Genomic DNA, 23,195 nt, shown 5'->3' on the forward strand with positions numbered 1-23,195 from the left:
ATACGTAAAATAAAAGTAAAAATGTTAGTATGTTAGAATTCAAAAATGTTAAACCTCGAACGTTAACCCCAAAACTAAACTCTTCGTGTGTGTGTGTGACAAAGTCCAAAACTCCCAGTTCCGGAATGGTTCTTAAAGTTCAGTTCCGCAAGCCATAAAGTGAAACATGAGCAAGGGCTTCTTCAACAACCACCGTTGTCTGAAGATAAGATGTAGATGTAGAAAAACAGAGAGAGAGTACATACGAAATCCAAATGTTCCACGATGGAACCCAAACGACACTTCAGTGTTTACTCGGTAGTGACTTCCTCACCCCGAAAAGCATCCGAACCGTGGTCGTCCACACACAAATACCTGTTTCCTTCTACAGGTCAGCAACAAAGTGAACTCCACCGGATTACTTCCAACTTCCATACATGGATTTCAGTGGCAAACACAGTTATTGTTTCTCATCCATCGATAGAGAAAACAAGCAGGCTGGTGTCTCTCTCCCTTCTCCCTCTCTCTTCTTCTTCTGACTTCTAACTTCTTCAACAACGTCATTACGTCCTTTATCTTCTATTGACGTAAGCATGCCCCACACACACATACACACACACTCTCTATCTTAAAGGGACTTTCACTGAGTCCGTAACACTAGAGTCAATATGGGTGGAAGTTAGGAACAAGAAAGGAGCAGTTACTCTACTGGAAGTATTCTATAGGCCCCCAGGTAGCAGCAGGGATACTAAGGAGCAGATTGGGAGGCAGATTTTGGAAGGGTGCAAGAATAACAGGGTTATTATCATGGGAGACTTCAACTTCCCAAATATTGATTGGTACCTGCTTAGTGCCAAAGGTTTAGATGGGGAAGAGTTTGTTAAGTGTGTCCAGGACGGATTCCTGTCACGGTATGTTGACAGGCCGACTAGAGAAAATGCCATATTAGATTTAGTATAGATAATGAACCGGGTCAGGTAGGACCGATTAGAGACAAAGGTGGGAAGATGTGCCTGGAAGCTGTGGAAGTGGGTGAGGTTCTCAATGAATACTTCTCTTCAGTATTCACCAAGGAGTACAAGGTTAATGGCAGGATTCTGGGTAGTGTGGAGGAGCAGAGGGATCTGGGGGTTCTCCACATATCACTGAAAGTTGCCTCACAGGTGGATAGGGTAGTTAAGAAAGCTTATGGGATGTTAGCTTTCATAAGTCGTGGGATCGAGTTTAAGAGCCGCGAGGTAGCTTTACAAAACTCTGGTTAAACCACACTTAGAATACTGTGTCCAGTTCTGGTCGCCTCATTATAGGAAGGATGTGGAAGCGTTGGAAAGGGTGCAGAGGAGATTTATCAGGATGTTGCCTGGATTGGAGAGTATGGATTATGAGGAGAGACTAAGGGAGAAGACAGCCAGTGCCTCTTTCCCAGGGCACCAATGTTCAATACAAGAGAGCATGGCTTTAAAGTAATGGGAGAGAAGTTCAAGGGAGATATCAGAGGGACGTTTTTTACCCAGGGAGTGGTGGGTGCATGGAATGTGCTGCCTGGGGCAGTGGTGGAGGCAGGTACGTTGGTCAAGTTCAAGAGATTGTTAGATAAGCATATGGAGGAATTTAAAATAGGGGGATACGTGGGAGGAAGGGATTAGATAGTCTTAGGCGTGGTTTAAATGTCGGCACAACATGGTGGACCGAAGGCCCTGTATTGTGCTGTATTGTTCTATGGAAACCTACACATACACAGGGAGAACATACAAACTCCTTACAGACAGCAGCCGGAATTGAACCCAGGTCGCTGGTACTGTAATAGCGTTACACTAACCGCTACACTACCGTGCCTGCCCATGATCAAGAAAAAAAGGATAACTTCAGTTTTGCCAGACAGGATTTAGCTAAACAGAATTTACTCATCCTGTTGTTCCTGCAAGATCGATCATAAGAAGAGTTTCAACACATTATGAGACATGGATTGTTGCTAGTTTACACAATAATTTCATCCACAGGGATAGCATAAAAATAATGGGAAAGCACAAGGCTGCATCAAAGAAGATCAGGAATAGAGGCCAAATCTTACTCCATTAACAGTCGCCAAAGTGAACCCAGCAAAAGTTATGAGTCCTTAACTAGAGGCAGCAAGAACTATCAATTTAGATGAACTGAATCATACAAAACAAACAAATATTATTCCAAAACTTGCAAAATACAGGGTTCCGCCAGTGTCTTGCTTTTTTTCCCACCAGTTCTATTTAGGAAACCAAAAAAAAAACAATTAAAAAGACTACTAATTACTTGCAAAATTGCCCAAATCTTCAGAAAGACTTCCTTGGAGAGAACTATTCATGAGAGAGAGGAGACAAGGAATAAATGCAGAGGGAGCCACTTGACTGTTTACTGCATTATCGACCTACCAGAGTGGTTACCTTTATGTGAAGGTTTAAAAGAGGAAAGCAAGATAAAAAAAAAGTAGATTATAGAATTAAAGGGAGCTTGTGCTCATGGCTGAAGAGAACAAAGGGATAAAGGATGAAGCCAAAGGAGCATAGAACTATAGAACCACACAGCACAAAACAGGCCCTTCGGCCCACCATGTTGTGCCGTCCATCAAACCACCCTCACACTACCTAACCCCTTCCTCCCACATATCCCCCCCATCCCACACTCCTCCATATGCCAATCCAACAAGCTCTTGAACCTGTCCAATGTATCTGCCTCCACCACCACCCCAGGTAGTGCATTCCATGCACCATACACTCTCTGGGTGAAAAACCTCCCCGACATCTCCCCTGAACCTCCCACCCATAACCTTAAAGCCATGCCCTCTCGTCTTGAGCATTGGTGCCCTGCAAAGGAGGCGCTGACTGTCTACTCTATCTATTCCTCTCAATATTTTATATACCTCTATCATGTCTCCCCTCATCCTCCTCCTTTCCAGTGAATAAAGCCCTAGCACCTTAAGCCTCTCCTCATATTCAATACTCTCTAGTCCAGGCAGCATCCTGGTAAGTCTCCTCTGCACCCTCTCCAACGCCTCCACATCCTTCCTATAATGAGGCGACCAGAACTGAACAGAGAACTAGAGTCTTGTAAAGCTGCATCATCACCTCGCGGCTCTTAAGCTCAATCCCGCGACTTATGAAAGCCAACATCCCATTGGCCTTCTTAACTGCTCTTTCCACCTGTGAGGCAACTTTCAATGAACTGTGAATATGAACCCCCAGATCCCTGTGCTCCTCCACACTGCCAAGCACCTTGCCATTTACCCAGTACTCTGCCCTGGAGTTTGTCCTTCCAAAGTGTACCACCTCACACTTCTCCGGATCGAACTCCATCTGCCACTTGTCAGCCCAGCTCTGCATCCTATCAATATCCCTCTGTAAGCTCCGACAGCCCTCCACACTATCCACAACACCGCCGACCTTAGTGTCGTCCGCCAGCCCTCCACCCCCTCATCTAAGTCATCTATAAATATCACGAAAAGTAGAGGTCCCAGAACGGATCCCTGCGGGACACCACTAGTCACTGCCTTCCAATCCGAGGGCACTCCTTCCACCACAACCCTCTGCTTTCTACATGCAAGCCAATTCCTAATCCACACAGCCAAGCTTCCTTGGATCCCTTGGCCTCTGACCTTCTGAAGAAGCCTACCATGAGGAACCTTATCAAACGCCTTACTAAAATCCATGTAAACCACATCCACCGCACTGCCCTCATCAATCTTCCTGGTCACCTCCTCAAAGAACTCTATCAGGCTTGTGAGGCAAGATCTTCCCTTCACAAAGCCATGCTGGCTGTCCCTAATCAGTCCATGATTCTCTAGGTGTTCATAAATCCTATCCCTTAGAATCCTTTCTAACAGCTTACCCACCACAGACGTGAGACTCACCGGTCTATAATTCCCTGGCCTATCCCTATTGCCTTTTTTGAACAAGGGGACAACATTCGCAACCCTCCAATCCTCTGGCACCATCCCCATGGACAACGAGGGCTCAAAGATCCTTACCAGCGGTTCAACAATCTCCTCCCTAGCCTCTCGAAGCAGCCTGGGGAAAATCCTGTCAGGCCCCAGAGATTTATCTGTCTTAATATTATTTAACAACTTCAACACATCCTCTCTCTTGATATCTACAACCTCGAGAACATTACCCCTACCAGCACTCCCTTCCGCATCATCAAGAGCCCTCTCCCTGGTGAATACCGAAGAGAAGTACTCATTGAGAACTTCTCCCACTTCCGCCGCCTCCAGGCAAATTCTCCCACCTTTGTCCTTAATCGGACCTACCTTTACCCTAGCCATCCTCCTACCCTTCACGTACTTGAAAAAGGCCTTGGGATTTTCTTAACCCTACTAGCCAATGCCTTTTCATGTCCCCTTCTAGCTCTCCTCAGCCCTTTCTTAAGTTCCTTCCTCGCTACCCTATATTCCTCACGGGCCCTGTCTGAACCTTGCTGCTCATACCTCATGTACGCTACCTTCTTCTCCCTAACAAGTCGTTCCACCTCTCTCGTCACCCATGGTTCCTTCACCCTGCCATTCCTTCTCTGCCTCACCGGGACATATTTATCCCTAACATCCTGCATAAGATCCCTGAACATCGACCACATCTCCATGGTACATTTTCCTTCAAAAAAGACATCCCAATTTACACTCCCAAGTTCTCTCCTTATAGCCTCATAGTTCGCCCTTCCCCAATTAAAAATCCTCTTATCCTCTCTGCACCTGTCCCTGTCCATGACAATTTTAAAGGTTATGGAGCAATGGTCACTGTCCCCCAAATGCTCACCCACCAATAGATCCTTCACCTGTCCCGGTTCATTTCCTAAAACTAGATCTAACATGACATTCCCTCTAGTCGGCCTGTCGACATACTGCGTCAGGAATCCCTCCTGGACACATTTAACAAATTCCGTCCCATCTGAACCTTTGGCACTAAGCAGGTTCCAGTCTATATTTGGGAAGTTGAAGTCTCCCATTATAACAACCCTGTTATTTCTGCTTCTCTCCAAGCACTACCTGCCAATCTGCTCCTCTATATCTCTACTGCTACCGGGGGGCCTATAGAATACTCCTAGTAGAGTAACTGCTCCTTTTTTGTTCCTTAATTCCACCCATACGGACTCTAGAGATGATCCTTCTACAACATCCATCTTTTCCACAGCCGTAACAGTGTCCCTGACCAGTATCGCCACCCCTCCTCCTCTTCTCCCCCCTTCCCTATCCCTCTTAAAACACCGAAAACCAGGAATATTCAATATCCACTCCTCTCCTGACGTCAGACACGTCTCAGTAATAGCCACGATATCATAGTCCCCCATACTTATCCAAGCCCTCAGTTCATCCCTCTTATTCCTGACACTTCTTGCATTTAAGTAAACACACTTCAGTCCATCTACCTTACTACTTTTATAGCCTATATTCTGCTTCTCCTTCCCCAAAGCCTCTCTACCTGTTTGATCTAACTTTTCCCCATCCCCTTCTTCCTCTGACCTACTCCTCCGGTTCCCTTCCCCCTCACAAACTAGTTTAAACCCTCCCGAACCACCCTAGTAAATCTTGCCGCAAGGATATTGGCCCCCTTCTGGTTCGGGTGTAACCCGTCCTCTCTGTACAGGTCCCACCTTCCTGAGAAGAGATCCCAATGATCCAGAAATCTAAAACCCTCCCTCCTGCACCAGCTTCTCAGCCACGCATTTATCTGCCACCTCCTCCTATTCCTGCCTTCACTATCACGTGGCACTGGCAGCAATCCCGAGATTGCTACCCTTGAGGTCCTGTTCCTCAATTTTCTGCCTAGCTCCCTGAACTCACTCTTCAGGACCTCATCCCCCTTCCTACCTATGTCATTGGTGCCAACATGGACCACAACTTCTGGCTGCTGTCCCTCCCGCTCAAGAATCCTGTGGACCCAATCAGTGACATCCTGGACCCTGGCACCTGGGAGGCAACATACCATCCGGGATTCATGCTCACTGCCAAGAAGTGAAAGAATTAAAAATGAAGTCAGAGGGTGGTGGCAGAGCAACACACATGTTGAAGGAACTCAGCAGGTCTGACAGCATCTATGGAGAGAAATGGACAGTCAACGTTTCAGGTCAAAACCCTTCATCTGGACTGAAGGATACATAGTAATGGTGGAGGGAAGGGGTGGAGCAAGAGGTAGCAAGTGATAGGTGGATCCAGGTGAGGGGAACCAGTGTGAGGAGTGTGTGGGTGATGGGCAGACGGAGTGGGTGGAGAAGGGGAAAGAAACAGGGTGATGGGGGCTGGGGTCAGTATAGCAAGAACTGCAATTTACTGAAAGCTGGAAAACTCAATGTTCCTGCCGTCAGGTTGCAGACTACCCAGGCAGGGTGCTGTTCCGCTACTTTATGCTTAGACTCACCATGGCAGTCGAGGCAGCCAAGGACAGACACATTGGCATGGGAATGGAGAAGGGAATTAAATGGCTAGCAACCGGAAGCATCAGACGGCCATGGTGGACAAAGCACAGGTGCTCGGCAAAGCAGTCGCTCAGTTTGTGCCTGGTCTCACCAGGAGGAAGCCACATCAGGAACACCAGATGCAGTAAATAAGGCTGGAATGACTGCCTCACCTGGAAGGTCTGTTTAAGGCCCTGGATGATGGTGAGGGAGGAGGAGTAGGGACAGTTGTTACACCTCTATGGTCACAGGGAGAGAGATTGTGTATCAAATTGCAGGCCTGTGACCAGAGGTGTATCATAGGAATTTGTGCTGGGTCCTTTGTTGTTTGTTATCTATATTAATGATTTGGATGAGAATGTAGGCGACATGATTAGCAGGTTTGTGGATGAGACCAAAATTGGGGGCATAGTGGACAGTGAAGAGGGTTTTCTAAGATTACAGCAGGATTTAGATCAACTTGGTAAGTGGGCCAAAGAATTGGCAGATGGAATTTAACTTGGACAAGTGTGAAGCTAAGCCAAGGCAAGACTTGCACAGTAAATGGGCTGGGTCCTGAAAGGTGTTGTAGAACAGACACTTCGGGGTACAAGTACACAGTTCCTCAAAAGTGGGACATAGGTAGACAGAGTAGTGAAAAGGGCATTTTTCACGCTTGCCTTCACTGGTCAGGGCACAGAGTACATGAGTTGGAACATCATAATGCAGCTCCACAAAGTTGTTAGTGAGACCACACTTGGAGTATTGTGTGTAGTTCTGGTCACCTCGCCATAGGAAGGATGTCATTAAACTGAAAAGGGTGCAGAAAAGATGCACAAGGACATTGCTAGAACTGAATGTCTTGAGTTATAAGGAGAGACTGGATAGGTTGATGGTGGTTTCCCTGGAGCATAGGAGATGGAGGGGTGATCGTATAGAGGTTTATAAGATCGTGAGAGGCATAGATAAGGTGGATGGTCACAGTCTTTTTCCCAAGGTACGGGAGTCTAAAACTAGAGGGCATAGGTTTAAGGTGAGAGGGAAAAGATTTAAAATGGGCCCAAGGGGCAAGTTTTTCCACACAGAAGGTGGTGGTTATACCAAAGGAAGTGTTAGAGGAGCATGCAATTACAACAGTTAAAAGACATGTAGACAGGATCATGTATAGGAAAAGTTTAGAAGGACATGGGCCAAATGCAGGGAAGTGGGACTAAGGTAGGTAACTTGGTCGACATGGATAAGTTGGGCTGAAGGGCCTGTTTCTGTGCTATATAACTCAGACTCTAAAATAGACAATGACAATTCAATAAAGAAAGCAGAAAAGCTGAAGTAGCATAGAACTAAAGAGTGGTCTGAATGAAGGTCGGCAGCAAAACCAAAGTCTACCTACACAATTAAATTCTTCCCTAGAACATGACAAAAGACATGTTAAGCACTGAAATGTCACATGTGCAGAACAAGTGCATAACAAATGTCAAGTATGCACAACACATCTACCTGACTGGCTTTACAGGTTTCCCCAAAAGGTTGTTTGTTTTTAAAAAAAACTTAGTAATTTCAGCACGTGAGTACCACTGGTAATGCCCAATATTTATTCCCATCCAGAGATACTCTGGGTACAAAGATGAGTAATGATTTATTTGTTAAAAAGTGCATCAGCAAGGTTGAGAGAGTCTGAATATTATTCACCAGGGCAGCACAGAAAATGTTTGTGTCAAGATTGATTGTATAGTTCACCAAATCACCATTAAGATACCATTTTCAAAAACATATTACTGAAACAAGTAGGTAACCTTTATTCTTTCTGTCAATCTTCCACTGTTTTAACAGTTAATGGAATTTTTCAAGGACAAAAATAGTCCAAATTTTAAAACCGTTCTACTTTTCTAATACATGCATTCTATCTGAGCTGCCATGTAGTTCCAGCATTTCCCATTACAAACTTCACTGATTGTATTAATGCTATAAGAATAAGGGTAATAAATATACATTTTATCTTATGGTACCTATAGTAACATACCACATCCTGAACAAGCACACTTTTTTTTCTACGAAGTTGAATTTGAAATAGTTGCAGTTCATTCTAAGATAAACATTAAGAAATCAACCAACTCATTTTCAACAATATAGCTTTATAATAATCATTGTATATCTGTAAATTCTTTGCTGACCAAAATTAAATGATAATAAATGAACGATACATTACATTCCAGTTTCAATGCGACTTATTATTAATGATTTTATGTAAATCCATTTCATGGATAACCATGTCTTGGATCATCCACAGCCAAATGTTCAATATAATTTATTCCCCAAAGACAGAAGTTCATACTTCAAATAAAATTAATCATTTCCTGAATAATGTTGATGTACAGCTGCATTTAGTATGATGCCACCAGTTAAATATTGAATGTTTTAAAATCAGTAGACCACTTACGTTACAGGTTTAAGACTCATATTGGGAAATGCAATGAACTCAGGTTTTCACAACAGCAAATGACAATAAAATGCATTGGCATTTCATCACAATATTTAAATAACATTTTTTTTATTGCAACATGCAAAGTTCACCTGCAGTGATCTTCAAATTTTTTGTTTGTGTGATTCTAACTTACCCACACAATTATTCTAACTTACCCACACAAACACCAGCTTTTACTGACCCGGGTTTTCCCTAAAATTGTGCTGTTTAAAGGGCCAACATTCAGACTGCATTCTTTGTGTTTAGACATTTCTAACCTCTTAGCATCTCCAATACAACCAGACATGTCAGCCAGACTGCTTTAACCATGGAATTCAAAGTCACAGTAACTCTCAGCTTGCTGGCTTCCTGACCATTCACTGTTGCTGATTTATCTTTGTCATACCTCATCATTCACTGCTAACATTAGGGAGCCACCCAAACTCCACTGGCAAGAGACAGCATCTTTTTCTTCAGCTCACAAGAGCAGACAGAGTGGGAGTTCTGGGCTTCCGCAAAGTTTAGTGCTTAAAAGTCAGCAGATCTGATGGATCTTAAACAAAAGACCTATCCAATTTCTCAAAAAGTTATCAGTATAGACCTTCAGCTTCATCAATGCAGCAAACCTAATCCTGAAAACAGCACATTTAATGAAATTAAATTTGATATTTCTCAAACACCAGACTAACATGGACAAGTGAAAAAACAAAGCTAATAAGGGAAACTGATTACAGCCACCCCAGCAAAAACCAGCAAGAAGACTGCCTGTATGCCTCCTGTCAAATTTGTGTTTGGTAAATTGAGGCAAAGATGGAAGGTGCTTTGTAACACCTGTTTATGCTTTCCAAGAACGTTCATAATCCTTTTGTCCTCTAATTTTTGGCATCAATAATTCAGACTCTTTTCGCTGAGCCTTAGCTTCCAGCATGTCAGTGGTTTTTTCTTTAAACTAATCTTGGTTAACAATTCAGTCTATTTGTAGAAGCTGGTAATATATTGTATTTAAATACAGAGTGACACTTGAGAAAGATGGGAAAAGCAAACATCTTACCTGATGGTCCATGCAGTTTTCCTCGTTTAACTAGACAAAAGTAAACAAAACTGTTAGTGAGCTTAACACACTGAACATGCATGGTGATTTATTCATTCTAATGAAAACAAATGGCTACACATTCAGTTAGTCATAGTTTTCCACCGGGATTTAGGTACGAGTTGCATATTAATAAGATCAAAAGAATTTACAAAATCAGTATACTTTTTTATTAAATTAGAATGGAATTGAGAGAGAGTTTAACCAGTTTCAAACATATCATTTGATCTTTTTATACTGATGCTAGCATGGGACATCACATACAAAGTCCATTTTCAGTTGGCTTCAAGCATTACAAAATTGTAAAAGATACTCCAGTAATCTGTCAGATATTTTAAAATGCCAATTCTGAATAAAAGAAATTACAATAGCTGAATTTAGACAAAAGACAAAAGAAAAGGCGAAATGGATTATTGATGTTATCAAGTCAAAAAGACAAGTCCATAGGACAATGACCATCCTGTCATTTCCTTTCAATATCATGAAAGAAGCCCAGAACCAATATGGTTCACCTAACAATATCTCGAGGTCACTCTTAAAAACTACTGAGCACACAGATTTGGTCGTTTTAATACACCATCAAATGAGAAACAAATAACCAAATAAGATACAAATAAGTCTAATTCTCCTGATTTCACTATTCAATCCTCATGTCTGCGTGAGTTGACCTTAATATTTCCTTTCCATACAGCCTGTCAGTAATGATACATAGACCAAGTCATTTAACTCAAAGAAATCTAAGCAGACCAGAGGTCAACATCATCTTAAAAGATGCAAAAACAAAGTGGAATCAGTGAGAGAGAAAAAAAATCAGCATTATACTTTTCAAACATCTCATTTAAAGCACAGATCCATAATAACTTGTACAATAGTGATGTTCTAAAATTTCTCAGTGTAGCAACTCACAGCACCGGCATTCAAACCGACTCCCGACATCGCGACGTCATCGGAGGCCCTGATCCAAGATGGCGTGGGGCCCTCCTTCTTCCCCCGTGTTGGGCTGGGAAAGCCCGCGCGCGGGAAGGTCAGGTGACCCGCACATGACGTCAGTGCGGGAACTGTAGCGCAGGAAGTTTTCAGCTATAAAAAGCGCACTGCGCCCCGGGTCTGCATTCGACCTCTGATTTTGAAACCAGTGACTGTGTCTTCATTTCATACTGTGTAGCTAGCCGCTACATTGGTGACCCCGACGGGCCCAAACGTTTTTGGACCCACGATGTCTGCACAGCAAGAGGTACAAGCAGTAGCCCTTCAACTGCCCACCTTCTGGACCCTCCGGCCCCGTGTCTGGTTCAACCAGGCCGAGGCCCAGTTCCAGGTTCGCTGGATCACCAGGGACGACACCAAGTACTATTACGTGGTGGGCGCCCTCGATCAAGACACCGCCGCCCAGGTCGAGGATTTCATCCAGGCGCCCCCGGAGGAGAAGTACGATAAGTTCAAGACCCTCCTTCTCGAGACTTTCGGCCTCTCCCGATGCGAACGGGCCTCCCGCCTACTTCACCGCGATGGGTTGGGCGACAGACCCCCCTCCGCGCTCATGAATGAGATGTTGGCCCTGGCAGACGAGCATAAACCCTGCCTGCTGTTTGAGCAGATCTTCCTGGAGCAGTTACCTAACGACATCCACCTGCTCCTGGCGGATGCCGATTTCAGCGAACCCCGGAAGGTGGCTGCCCGGGCAGATGTCCTTTGGCAGGCCAGAAAGGAGAGCGGGGCGTCTGTCAAGCGCGTTGCCACACCACGTACCCAGCAGCCCAGCAGGCTGGCCACCATGCAGGTTTCCAGGAAACGCCAGAGCCAGCCGCCGCTGACGGCTACGGCGGCTAGCCACCCGGATAGCCTCTTGCATGTGTGGGACAGGCGTTCCGGACGTCGGTTCCTAGTGGACACTGGAGCCGAGGTCAGCGTCGTGCCTCCCACTGGCCGCAAGACTCGCAACTGCACACCAGGACCCGCCCTCAGAGCCGCCAACAGCAGCGCCACTCGGACCTTTGGCACCCGGTTGGTACACCTCCAGTTCGGCACCTGCAACTTTACTTGGAGGTTCATCATGGCCACCGTCGCGCAACCACTCCTTGGGCAGACTTCCTTCGCGCCAACAGTCTGCTGGTTGACCTGCGGGGTAAGCGTTTGGTACATGCCAGGACCTTCCAAATGTTCTCATTGGGTGTGGCCAAGCTGCCGGCCCCACACCTCGACTCAGTCACCACGTCAACCAACGAGTTTGCCAGGGTCCTGGCAGAGTTCCCGTCCGTACTAACGTCCCAGTTCTCCACCACCTTGCCCAAGCACGGCATCCAGCATCACATCCCCACCCAGGGCCCGCCCCTCCGCGCCCGGCAGCTACCCCCAGACAAGCTCTGCCTCGTGAAGGAGGAATTCAAAAAAATGGAGGAGCTGGGGATCATCCGCAAGTCGGACAGCCCATGGGCCTCTCCGCTACACATGGTCCCCAAGGCAGCCGGAGGCTGGCAGCCCTGCGGCGATTACTGACGCCTCAATGACATTACTACCCCGGACCGGTATCCCGTGCCACACATTCAGGACTTTGCTGCCAACCTACATGGGCAGTCCATTTTTTCCAAGGTCGACCTCGTCCGCGGGTATCACCAGATCCTGGTGCACCCGGACGACATTCCGAAGACGGCGCTGATCACACCTTTCGGCCTCTTTGAATTCGTCTGGATGCCCTTTGGTCTCAAGAATGCTGCTCAGTCCTTCCAATGACTCATGGACGCGGCCTGGCACAACCTTGACTTTGCCTTCATAAACCTTGATGACATCTTGATCGCCAGCAACAGCCGCCAGGTACATTTCACGCACACCCGCCAACTCTTTTCTCGCCTGAGGGATTTTGGCCTGACCGTCAACCCAGCCAAATGCCAATTTGGGCTGGAGACAATCGATTTCCTGGGTCATCGGATCGACGAACACGGCGCCACGCCCTGCCTGCGAAGGTCGATGCCATCCGCCATTTCGCCCGACCCACCTCCATCAAGGGTCTGCAGGAATTCCTCAGTATGGTAAACTTTTATCACCGGTTCATACCATCCGCGGCCTGCATCATGCGCCCGTTGTTTGCTCTCCTGTCAGGCGGAAGCAAAGACATTGTTTGGTCGGAAGAGGCTCACACCGCGTTCGTTGAAACCAAGCAGGCCTTGGCGGATGCGGTCATGTTGGTGCATTCGCGCACAGACGTCCCGACTGCCCTCACGGTCGACGCCTCCAGCACAGCGGTCGGAGGCATGCTGGAACAACTTATCGAAGGGCGTTGGCAACCGCTGGCGTTCTTCAGCAGGCACCTTCGGCCACCAGAGCTCAAATATAGCGCCTTCGACCGCGAGCTGTTGGCGTTGTACCTGGCCATCAGACACTTCCGTTACCTCTCGGAGGGCAGGCCGTTTACTGCTTTCACCGACCACAAGCCGTTGACCTTCGCCTTCCACAAGGTCTCAGATCCCTGGTCTGCACGGCAACAGTGGCACTTGTCGTACATCTCCGAGTTCACCACTGACGTCCTCCATCTGTCGGGGAAAGAGAACGTGGTCGCGGATGCGCTGTCATAGCCCACCATCCAGGTTTTGTCCCAGGGGGTGGATTTCGGTGCCTTAGCGGAGGCACAGTGAACGGACATGGAGATGCCCAGCTATCGCACTGCAGTCTCGGGCCTGCAACTGCAAGACCTTTTGGTAGGCCCCAGTGAGCGTACCCTGCTCTGTGATATCTCCATGGGTAGACCCCACCTCAAGGTCCCAGTTGCCTGGCGCAGACGGGTGTTTGATGCCATCCACGGCCTTGCACACACATCCATCCAGACTATGTCTGGATGGTGTCCGACAAGTTCGTCTGGCATGGCCTGCGTAAACAGGTTTCCGGATGGGCCCGGTCCTGCACTCACTGCCAGACCTCGAAAGTACAGCAGCACGTCAAGGCTCCCCTGCAGGATTTTCAGCCTACCTGCCGGAGGTTCGACCATATCCATGTCAACCTGGTCGGCCCCCTCCCAGTCTCCCGAGGAGCACGGTACCACCTCACGATTGTCGACCATTTTACCCGCTGGCCTGAAGCCATTCCCCTCGCAGACACCTCCGCCCAGTCCTGCGCACGGGCCCTTTTGTCAACTTGGGTGGCCCGTTTCGGTATCCCAGCACATATCACTTCCGACAGGGGAGCTCAATTCACCTCCAGCCTGTGGTCTGCCGTCACCGACTGTGGGGTTCCCGGATCCACCTCACCACCGCCTATCACCCACAATCCAATGGGCTGGTGGAGAGGTTCCATCGCCACCTGAAGTCAGCACTCATGGCCCGCCTTAAGTGGCCCAACTGGGTAGACAAACTCCCCTGGGTCCTGCTGGGGATATGCACCGCGCCAAAAGAGGACCTGCATGCCTCATCCGCAGAGATGGTCTACGGAACGCCCTTAGTCGTCCCAGGCGAGTTCCTACCAGCCCTTCGGGGGCCAGAGGAAGGACCTACCGTGGCACTCGACCGGCTGCGCGAGCGGCTTGGAAGCCTGGCCTCAATTCCCACCTCGCGACACGAAAAGGTCCCGGCCCACATGCCGACTTCCCTCCAAGACTGTAAGTTTGTCTTTGTCAGGAGGGGCGTGCACTGATTATCGCTGCAACGGCCGTACGAAGGGCCATTCCGGGTCGTCAGGAACGATGGATCTATGTTCGTGCTGGACACTGGGGGGCGCGAGGAGATGTTTACGGTTGACCGGCTGAAGCCGGCTCATTTAGACTCGGACCAACCCATAGTGGTACAGTGAGCGCGGCGCCGGGGCAGGCCACCCAAGTCATAGATATTTCATTCTGGTTTTCGCGACAGTATTGCTGGTTCGGGGTGGGGTGGGGGTGCGGTATGTAGTGACTCACCGCACCAGCATTCGAACCGGCTCCCGACATTGCCAGAGGCCCCGATCCAAGATGGCGCGGGGCCCTCCTTCTTCCCCAGCGTTGGGCTGGGAAAGCCCGCGCACGGGAAGGTCAGGTGACCCGCGCGTGATGTCAGCGCGGGAAGTTTTCAGCTATTAAAGGCGCACTGCACCCCGGGTCTGCATTCAACCTCTGATTTTGAAACCAGCAACTCTGTGTCTTCATTTCATAGTGTGTTGCTAGCCGCTACGTCAGCTCAATATTGGTCACAGCAGTTTCAGCTTTTAATAAGAAAGAATAACAGCAGTGTGGTGACTGACAGGCAAGGTAAAGAGCCATGAGGTAAAGTTGCAGCTCTGTAGAACTCTGGTTCGACCACACTTGGAGTCTTGTGTTCAGTTCTGGTCGCCTCATTACAGGAAGGATGTGCAAGCTTTAGAGAGGGTGCAGAGGAGATTTACCAGGATGCTGCCTGGATTGGAGAACATGTCTTATGAGGATAGGTTGAGTGAGCTAGGGCTTACCTCTTTGGAGAGGAGGAGGATGAGAGGTGACTTAATAGAGGTATCTTAATAGAGGTATACAAGATAAATAGGCATAGATCGAGTGGACAGTCGGAGACCTTTTCCCAGGTCGACAATGGCTAACACGAGGGAACATAATTTTAAGGTGCTTGGAGGAAGATACAAAGGGGATGTTTGGGGTAAGTTTTTTTTAAAAGAGTGGGTGCGTGGAATGCACTGCCAGCAGAGGTTGTGGGGGCAGATACATTAGGGACATTTCAGAGACTCTTGGATAGACACATGAATGAGAGAAATGGGGGGTATGTGGGAGGGGAGGGGAGGAAAGATCTTAGAGCAGGATAAAATGTTAGCACAACATTGTGGACCGAAGGGCCTGTACTATGCTCTTATGTTCTATGGCTTGAGGGCCTGATTTATAGGGAGAGGTTGGGTAGGCTTGGACTTTATTCCTTGGAATCTAGGGGTGACCTTACAGAGGGGTATAAAATCATCAGGGGCATGGATAGGGTGAACGCAATGGTCATTTTTTTCCCCTAGGGAAAGGGAATCAAGAATTAGATTGCACAGGTTTAAGGTGAGAGAAAAATGATTTAAGAGGGACCTGAGGGGCAACTTCTTCATGCAGGTGATGTGTATATGGAATGGGCTGCCAGAGAAAGTAGTTGAGGCAGTACTTGCCTGCCCAGACAATGACATTTAAAAGACATTTGGGTAAATATATGGACAGAGAAAGTTTGGAGGGATATGGGCCAAAAGCAGGCAAATTAGTGGGCACCTTGGTCAGCAATCTATAACATCCTGGTAAATCTCCTCTGCATTCTCTCCAATGCAACTGCATTTTTCCTATGGTGTGGCAACCAGAACTGCACACCATACTCCAAGTGCAATCTATCTGGTATGTTGCAAAGTTGCAACATAATGTCCCATCTTTGATATTCTATGCCATGTGCCTTCTTCACCACCCTATCTACCACGTTGCCACTTTCAAAGAACAGCGGACATGAGCTTCAAGGACTCGGTTCATCAACATACCTTAGCATCGTATCACTTATGGAATTATGTTCTACCCCTAGTGACATCCCAAAATGCATTACTTCATACTTATCAGGATTAAATTCTGTCTGCTAATGCTCTGCCAACTTTCCACCTGATCTATATCCTGCGGTAGAGATACACGACTACAGATGTAGGAACCTTGAGCAACAGACAACAAGTTGCAGGAACTCAATGGGTCAGGCAACATCAATGGAGTGAAATGGACAGTCAACTTTTCAGGTCGAGACCCTTCATCTGAACTGAGTCCTCTATCTTTTTGTGTGTATATTCTGCAGTACCATGAGACAACCTGCCTTGCTATCCATGACATCAATCTTTGTTTTGCATGAACTCATTGTCTAAGCCTCCACAGACCACCAGGGTAAAGAACTCTAAAGATTCACTGCTCCCTACATAAAGAAATTTCACTTCATTCCAGTCCTAAACAGCCTATCCTTTATTCTGAGACTGCACCACCCATTCTAGACTTCTCAGCTGGGGAAACATCCTCCCTTCATCAAACACTTTGACCGCTTTATGAGTGTTGCAAGTTTCAGTAAGATCTTCTCTCGTTCCCCAAATTTAACAGAATACAGGCCTAGACTATTTAATCTCTCCTTGTACAGCAAATCTGTATGGTGAATATTCACTACGTTCCCTCTAATGCAAATGCATCCTTCCTTAGGTAAGAAAAACATTGTTATATTCCATTTGCCACATTTTCACCCACTCACTCAACTTGTCCATATGCTTCCCCCTCCTTCACCTCCCCCAACAAACCCCTCTACTACATCCTTCTGTGAACTCAAAATCCCATCTCGTCTTTCATCATCAAACTTGGAAATATGATGCTTGATCCCCTCAGAAATTGTTGATCTGGACAGTGAATGACTGGGGCCCAAGCACTGATCCCTGTGGTACCTGATTAGTCAGAGCCTGTCAACCTGAGAATAAATCACTTATTCCCACTCTTTGATTTCTGTTCAATAACAAATTCTCAATCTACGTTAGTGCTTTCCCCCTGAATTCCATGTGTTTTAACCTAGCAGACTAATCAGCTGCATGGGACCTTATCAAAAATCTTCATAAAATCCAAATACACTCTATCAAGTGATACGCCTTTTAACACGCACTGAGCACTCAAATGGCAATCACATCATTCATGCACTTCTACCCTTGGTCCTAACAATTTTCTGAATGACTGGTAAACCCAGCTGATTCTGGGATCTTGCTCATTTGGTAACATTCCTGGTTACTGGAATATTATGAGCTCAGGCCTCACTCCAAGCTTTGAACTTGGTTTACATTGCCAGGGTTCACGTTTCTATATTTAATTCAATGCAAATCTTAGTAACCTGACCTCCATAATTTAAAATGGATAACCATTAATTTTTTGCAAGGGTTCTCTGTGGCTATTATGATACTAAGCTGTGTATGTAAACTAATCAATTCTTAACTTGCATCATTGAGTGTTACTCCATTTGCAATGATGTTGTGATATCCATGTATCACACCAGAACCAGATTTATTATTTCTGACTTTGATGACATGAAATTTGTTGTTTTGTGACAGCAGTACAGTGCAAAGACATGAAATTACTATAAATTACAAAAACAAATAAATAATGCAAACAAAAACTAATGACAAGGTAGTGTTCATGGACGGTTCAGGAATCTGATGGTGGAGGGGAAGAAGCCGTTTCTGTATCATTTGAGTGCGAGTCTCCTGGCTCCTATACCTCCTCCCTGATGGTAATAATGAGAAGAGGGCACGTCCTGGATAGTGAGGGTCCTTAGTGATAGATGCCACCTTCTTAAGGCATCACCTCTTGAAGATCCCCTCAATGGCGGGTCGGGTTGTGCCTGTGATGGAATAGATAGAGTAGACAGTCAGCGCCTCCTTCCCAGGGCACCAATGCTCAAGACGAGAGGTCATGGCTTTATGGGTGGGAGGTTCAGGGGAGATGTCAGAGGGAGGTTTTTCACCCAAAGAGTGGTTGGTGCATGGAATGCACTGCCTGGGGTGGTGGTGGAGGCAGATACATTGAACAGGTTCAAGAGCTTGTTGGATAGGCATATGGAGGAACGTGAGATAGAGGGATATGCGGGAGGAAGGGGTTAGGTAGTGTGAGGGTGGTCTGATGGACGGCACAACATGGTGGGCCAAAGGGCCTGTTTTGTGCTGTATGGTTCTATGGCTGAGTCTACAACCCTCCACATCTTCTTGCGATCTGCACACTGGAGCCTCCGTACCAGGCTGTGATGCAAGCAGTCAGAATGCTCTCCACCACAAATCTATAGAAATTTGCAAGAGTCTTTGGTAACATACCAAATCTCCTCAAACTCCTAACGAAGTGGAGCCGCTGGTACGGCTTCTTCATGATTGCATCAATATAATGGGCCCAGGATAGATCCTTCGAGATGCTGATGCCCAGGAACTTGAAGCTGCTCACCCTTTCCACCCCTGACCCCTCAATGAGGAGTGCTGTGTTCTCCCCACTTCTGCTTCCTGAAATCCATAATCAATTCCTTGGTCTTGCTGACGTTGACTGCGAGGTTGTTGTTGTGACACCACTCAACCAGCTGCTCTCACTCCTGTACGCCTCCTTGCTGCCATCTGAGATTCTACCAACAGCAGTGTTGTCAACCAACAGCAGTGTTGTCATTGGAGAATTTATAGATGGCATTTGAGCTGTGCTTAGCCACAGTCATGTGTAGAGAGTAGAGCAGTGGGCTAAGCACGTATCCATTAGGTGCACCTGTGTTGATTGCCAGTGAGATGAGATGTTATTACCGATCCACACTATCTGTTGCACCCTCACTATCTGGGACATGCCCTCTTCTTGTTATTACCATCAGGGAGGAGGTATAGGAGCCAGAAGACTCGCACTCAAATGATTCAGAAACTGTTTCTTCCCCTCCACCATCAGATTTCTGAACAGTCCATGAACACTATCTCGTCATTCCTTTTTTTTTTGCACTGTTTATTTGTTTTTGTAATTTGTAGTAGATTTATAGACGACACTGTGGTCTCCTGCTAAGGAAGTCGAGGATCCAGTTGCATCAGGAGGTACAGAGGCCCAGGTTTTGAAGCTTGGTAATTAGTAATAAGGGGATGATTGTGTTAAATGCCAAGCTGTAGCCTGACAGCAGCCTGAAGTATATTCTGCAGTTGTCTAGGTGCGCCAAAGTAGAGTGGAGAGCCAGTGAGATTGTGTCTGCTGTAGACTTGTTGTGGCAGTAGGCAAGTTGAGTAGGTCCAGGTCCTTGCTCAGGCAGGAGTTAATTCTAGCCATAACCAACCTCTTGAAGCACTTCATTATGGTAGTTGTGAGTGCTACCAGGCAACAATCACTGAGGCAGCTCACCCTGCTCTTCTTGGGCACTAGTATGTTTGCTGCCCTTATGAAGCACGTGGGAACCTCAGACCACAGCAGTGAGGTTGAAGATGTCCTTCAACACTCCAGCCAGTTGATCAGCACATGTTTTCAGTACCTGCCCAGGTACACCAGGGCCTGGTGCCTTGCAAGGGTTCACCAGTATATCTAACTACTGGGTTTCTAATTAAATTTGAATTCTTTCTTTGGACAAAACTGCAACCTTGCCCCCACCCACCTTCTCTCCTCTCAACACTCTGCCAGAGACATCCATCTGTTCCAGTCACAATTAAGTACAGTCAAAGATGACCAGTCTCAACATATAGAAGGGATTGTCTCTAGTTTTATAATCTTAGTTTTCTTAAATATGAAATGCACTGCACTGTTGTCCAATAGCACACCAGTTTAAATCAATCATATACCATGGCTGCTGATTCATTTTCTTTTTTGTTACATATTATTGTTTCTGTGTTCTTTGAAAAGGCATTTTCAAACACGGTAACTGGAATATTTATTCATTGCATCTCTCCTTAATTAAGATAAGATGCACTTAGCTACTTACAATGCATTCCCTTTCTCACGATACATCAACACTCTCCCTCCATAAATCTTAAATAAACAAATGAATGAATTAGCACAAATTTCATTTAACAGAAAGCAAGCGTGGAAATAAGGTTTGTAATGCTGCAATGTTATTGCGATGCATTCAGTTTTAATAGTTTGTTTTAGGAACTTTAGAATATTTCAAAACAGTAATTTTGAAGGAAAGCAACTTTGGAATTCCTCAGATACATCCTTTTAAAATCTCAACTGGGCCCTTTGATGCTATAACCGCAGATATAGGATATGTATCCAATCAAAAACTAAGAGTTAATATTTAAATACATTGCAATGTTTTTAGTGTCTGACTCCACTACCTTGATGACTAAAGATAGATCAGCAGTATTCATCTTTAAATTTTTTTGAAAGTTGGCATTTAATCCATGATGAAATCCACAACAGAATTTATATTCTGTATACAAGGATGAATGTAGTTATTTTGCTTTGGCTTATAACCCAAAAAGTGTGTAAAGTGTATTTGCTTATTCAGCCTAGCTCTTTAAAACTAACAAATCATCAAATCTCCCATTCTAACATATCCCAATTATTCTCATACACTCAGTTAAGCAGCAATCCACTGCAAGTTTGTGCCATGATACAACTCTACTGAAGTCATCTGTTTTTTTGATTTAACATCAAAGACAAGTGCCCATTATGGACAATACTACTTGGGATAGGGTCAAGAGACCGAGTCAGATGACAGATGCAAGTTTTTTTGTTAAGTGAAGTACTGTGGGATGGGTGGGGCATGAGGAAGAGCTGGTAAATGTATAACTTGGCGGTACCACATCATGTTACAGTCCCAACACTATTCCTGGGATCTGATCAGGAATATACCTTTTGTCAAGCAAGCAAAGGCCAGAAGAGAAGCTACTCCCTATGTCCAGGATCTTTCACAAGTTACAGATCTGATGCAAGAAGTGCCCAGAATGAAATTCATGGGCTTCACGTCATGCAGGAGGATCCCAATTCCCTTTCTTGTATTATGTAACATCAAGAACGTAAAACTAAACAACCTAATTTATATAAGCAAATAACTAACTTCAACTGTATTCAGTTGACTGAGATGATGTCCCCAAGCACAAACAAAGGTACTACGTGACATCAGTTTGACCGCACTATTGAAAAGATGTGGTGTAATAGAAAGATTCATCAAAATGTTGCCCGGAATGGAGGGCTGTAGCTATAAGGAGTGAGAGATTGGATAGGCTGGATTTATTCTCACTAAAGCATAGAAGGCTGAAGAGTGACCTTATAAAGGTTTATAAAATTATGAGGGGCATAGATTGGTAGAGTCTTGTTCCCAGGGCAGGGAATCCAAAACTGGATGGCATAGGTTTAAGGTGAGAGGGAAGAAATTTAAAGAAGCTAGAAGAGGCAAGTTTTCTCCTCCCCCCCACAGAGTTGTGAATAGGTGGAATGAGCTGAGCTGTCAGAGGAAGCAAGAGGAAGATACAATTACAATGTTTAAAAAGCATTTGGTACTCAGATAGGAAAGCTGTGCAGGGAGGTGGGCCTAATACAGGCAAATAGGATTAGCATAGATAAACATCACGGTCAGCATGAACAAGGTGGGCCAAAAGGGATCCTTTCTCTGCCGTATGTTTCTATGATCTTACTTGTTAGTTGTTGGTTCCTTTACATACAAAATAAATGCTAAGGAGCTGCCAGTTGTAACTCGGGTGATTCTTTTCAGCTCCCTACATTACCAGTGTAAACAAGACAGAGAAAGACAGTGAAAGAGATGTGAATGCAAATCCTGGAAGCTGTTGAGTTTTGTAGCAGCAGACAAATGGTAGAGTGCACAGAAAACCTGATGCAAGCCGACCAACTTTTTTCATATAATTAGAATACATCAGGCCACAATCAGGAAAACAATTTGATAATGTTACTCACTCATTTAGTGTAACTTTAACACCAGTTTGTTAAATTAAGGCAGGTAAGTAGGTTCCAGACCCTCCTAAAATTCTCAGTTGAAACCTGGACAAGAGCACAATGGCTTTGGGCAGTGATTGAGAAGAATCCAATCCAACAACAGATACAACAGCTCACAGATGCTGTTTTAAATGACAGAAATTGCTCACCCTCAGGAAACTTCCAAAAAATTTGAGGATATATCCAAACATTGTGAACTTTGCCATGTAGTTTGGATATTTATGGAACTTTCCTCTTGCTTATTACAATTACCAAGTTTCACAAAGACTTTATGATGAATGCTATTCATACTGTGCTGCAATGGGACTCATAAAAGCGGGATGAATGACTACCAAAAACAGAACAACTGCACAAGAAAGAAGAGCGCAGTTTGCAGCAAGCCATACCCTGCATACTTGCTGTACAGTAGGGTTGCCAACAGTTCTGTTTTGTACTGAACTTTCCATATCTGAAAGGAAAGTTGTGTGTAACATACAATATTAATACAAGATGATAGTTTTCACAGATACAAAAGCATCAGGGTAGGGCTAGGAATGACCTGGACAGTCACAATTCTTTAAAAGGTAGTGACTGTGACATCAATAAGTAGCTCATTCCAAAGCCCCGAGCCACATGGTACCTTAAAGGACCGTCCAAGAGGCTAAAGAAGAACACACAACTCCCCAGCACTGACTGCTCAGCTACCAGAACTCATGAGGCCAGGCTCAGAATTTCAGTGCCCATCCAATGCCAGATCCAATTCCACATCTGGGAAACCAGGGATGAGCACAGAGCATGGGCCTGGGAAACTCTCTTACTTGCATTAACTGGAGTTTCAAAGAGATCATTTACAAAGAGATTGTTTAATGAGCTATTGCATGTACGGTGCATTGCTAGGTTCTTTGCCTTACCATCCCTTGGTCACCCTCCCAGATTGTACT

General features: G+C 45.8%; 1 protein-coding gene across 1 annotated transcript in view; it reads right to left on the reverse strand.

Annotated features, from left to right (window-relative positions):
* Window positions 1–23,195, reverse strand: part of LOC127583901 (protein unc-13 homolog B-like) — a 77,498-nt gene that overhangs the window by 43,185 nt on the left and 11,118 nt on the right. Inside the window, exon 2 of the mRNA XM_052040291.1 lies at window positions 9,885–9,914. Within this exon, the coding sequence (XP_051896251.1) occupies window positions 9,885–9,914 (30 nt within the window). The remainder of the gene's footprint in view (window positions 1–9,884; window positions 9,915–23,195) is intronic.

The sequence above is a fragment of the Pristis pectinata genome, chromosome 28, assembly GCF_009764475.1.
Source record: "Pristis pectinata isolate sPriPec2 chromosome 28, sPriPec2.1.pri, whole genome shotgun sequence".
Classification (NCBI taxonomy): Eukaryota; Metazoa; Chordata; class Chondrichthyes; order Rhinopristiformes; family Pristidae; genus Pristis; species Pristis pectinata.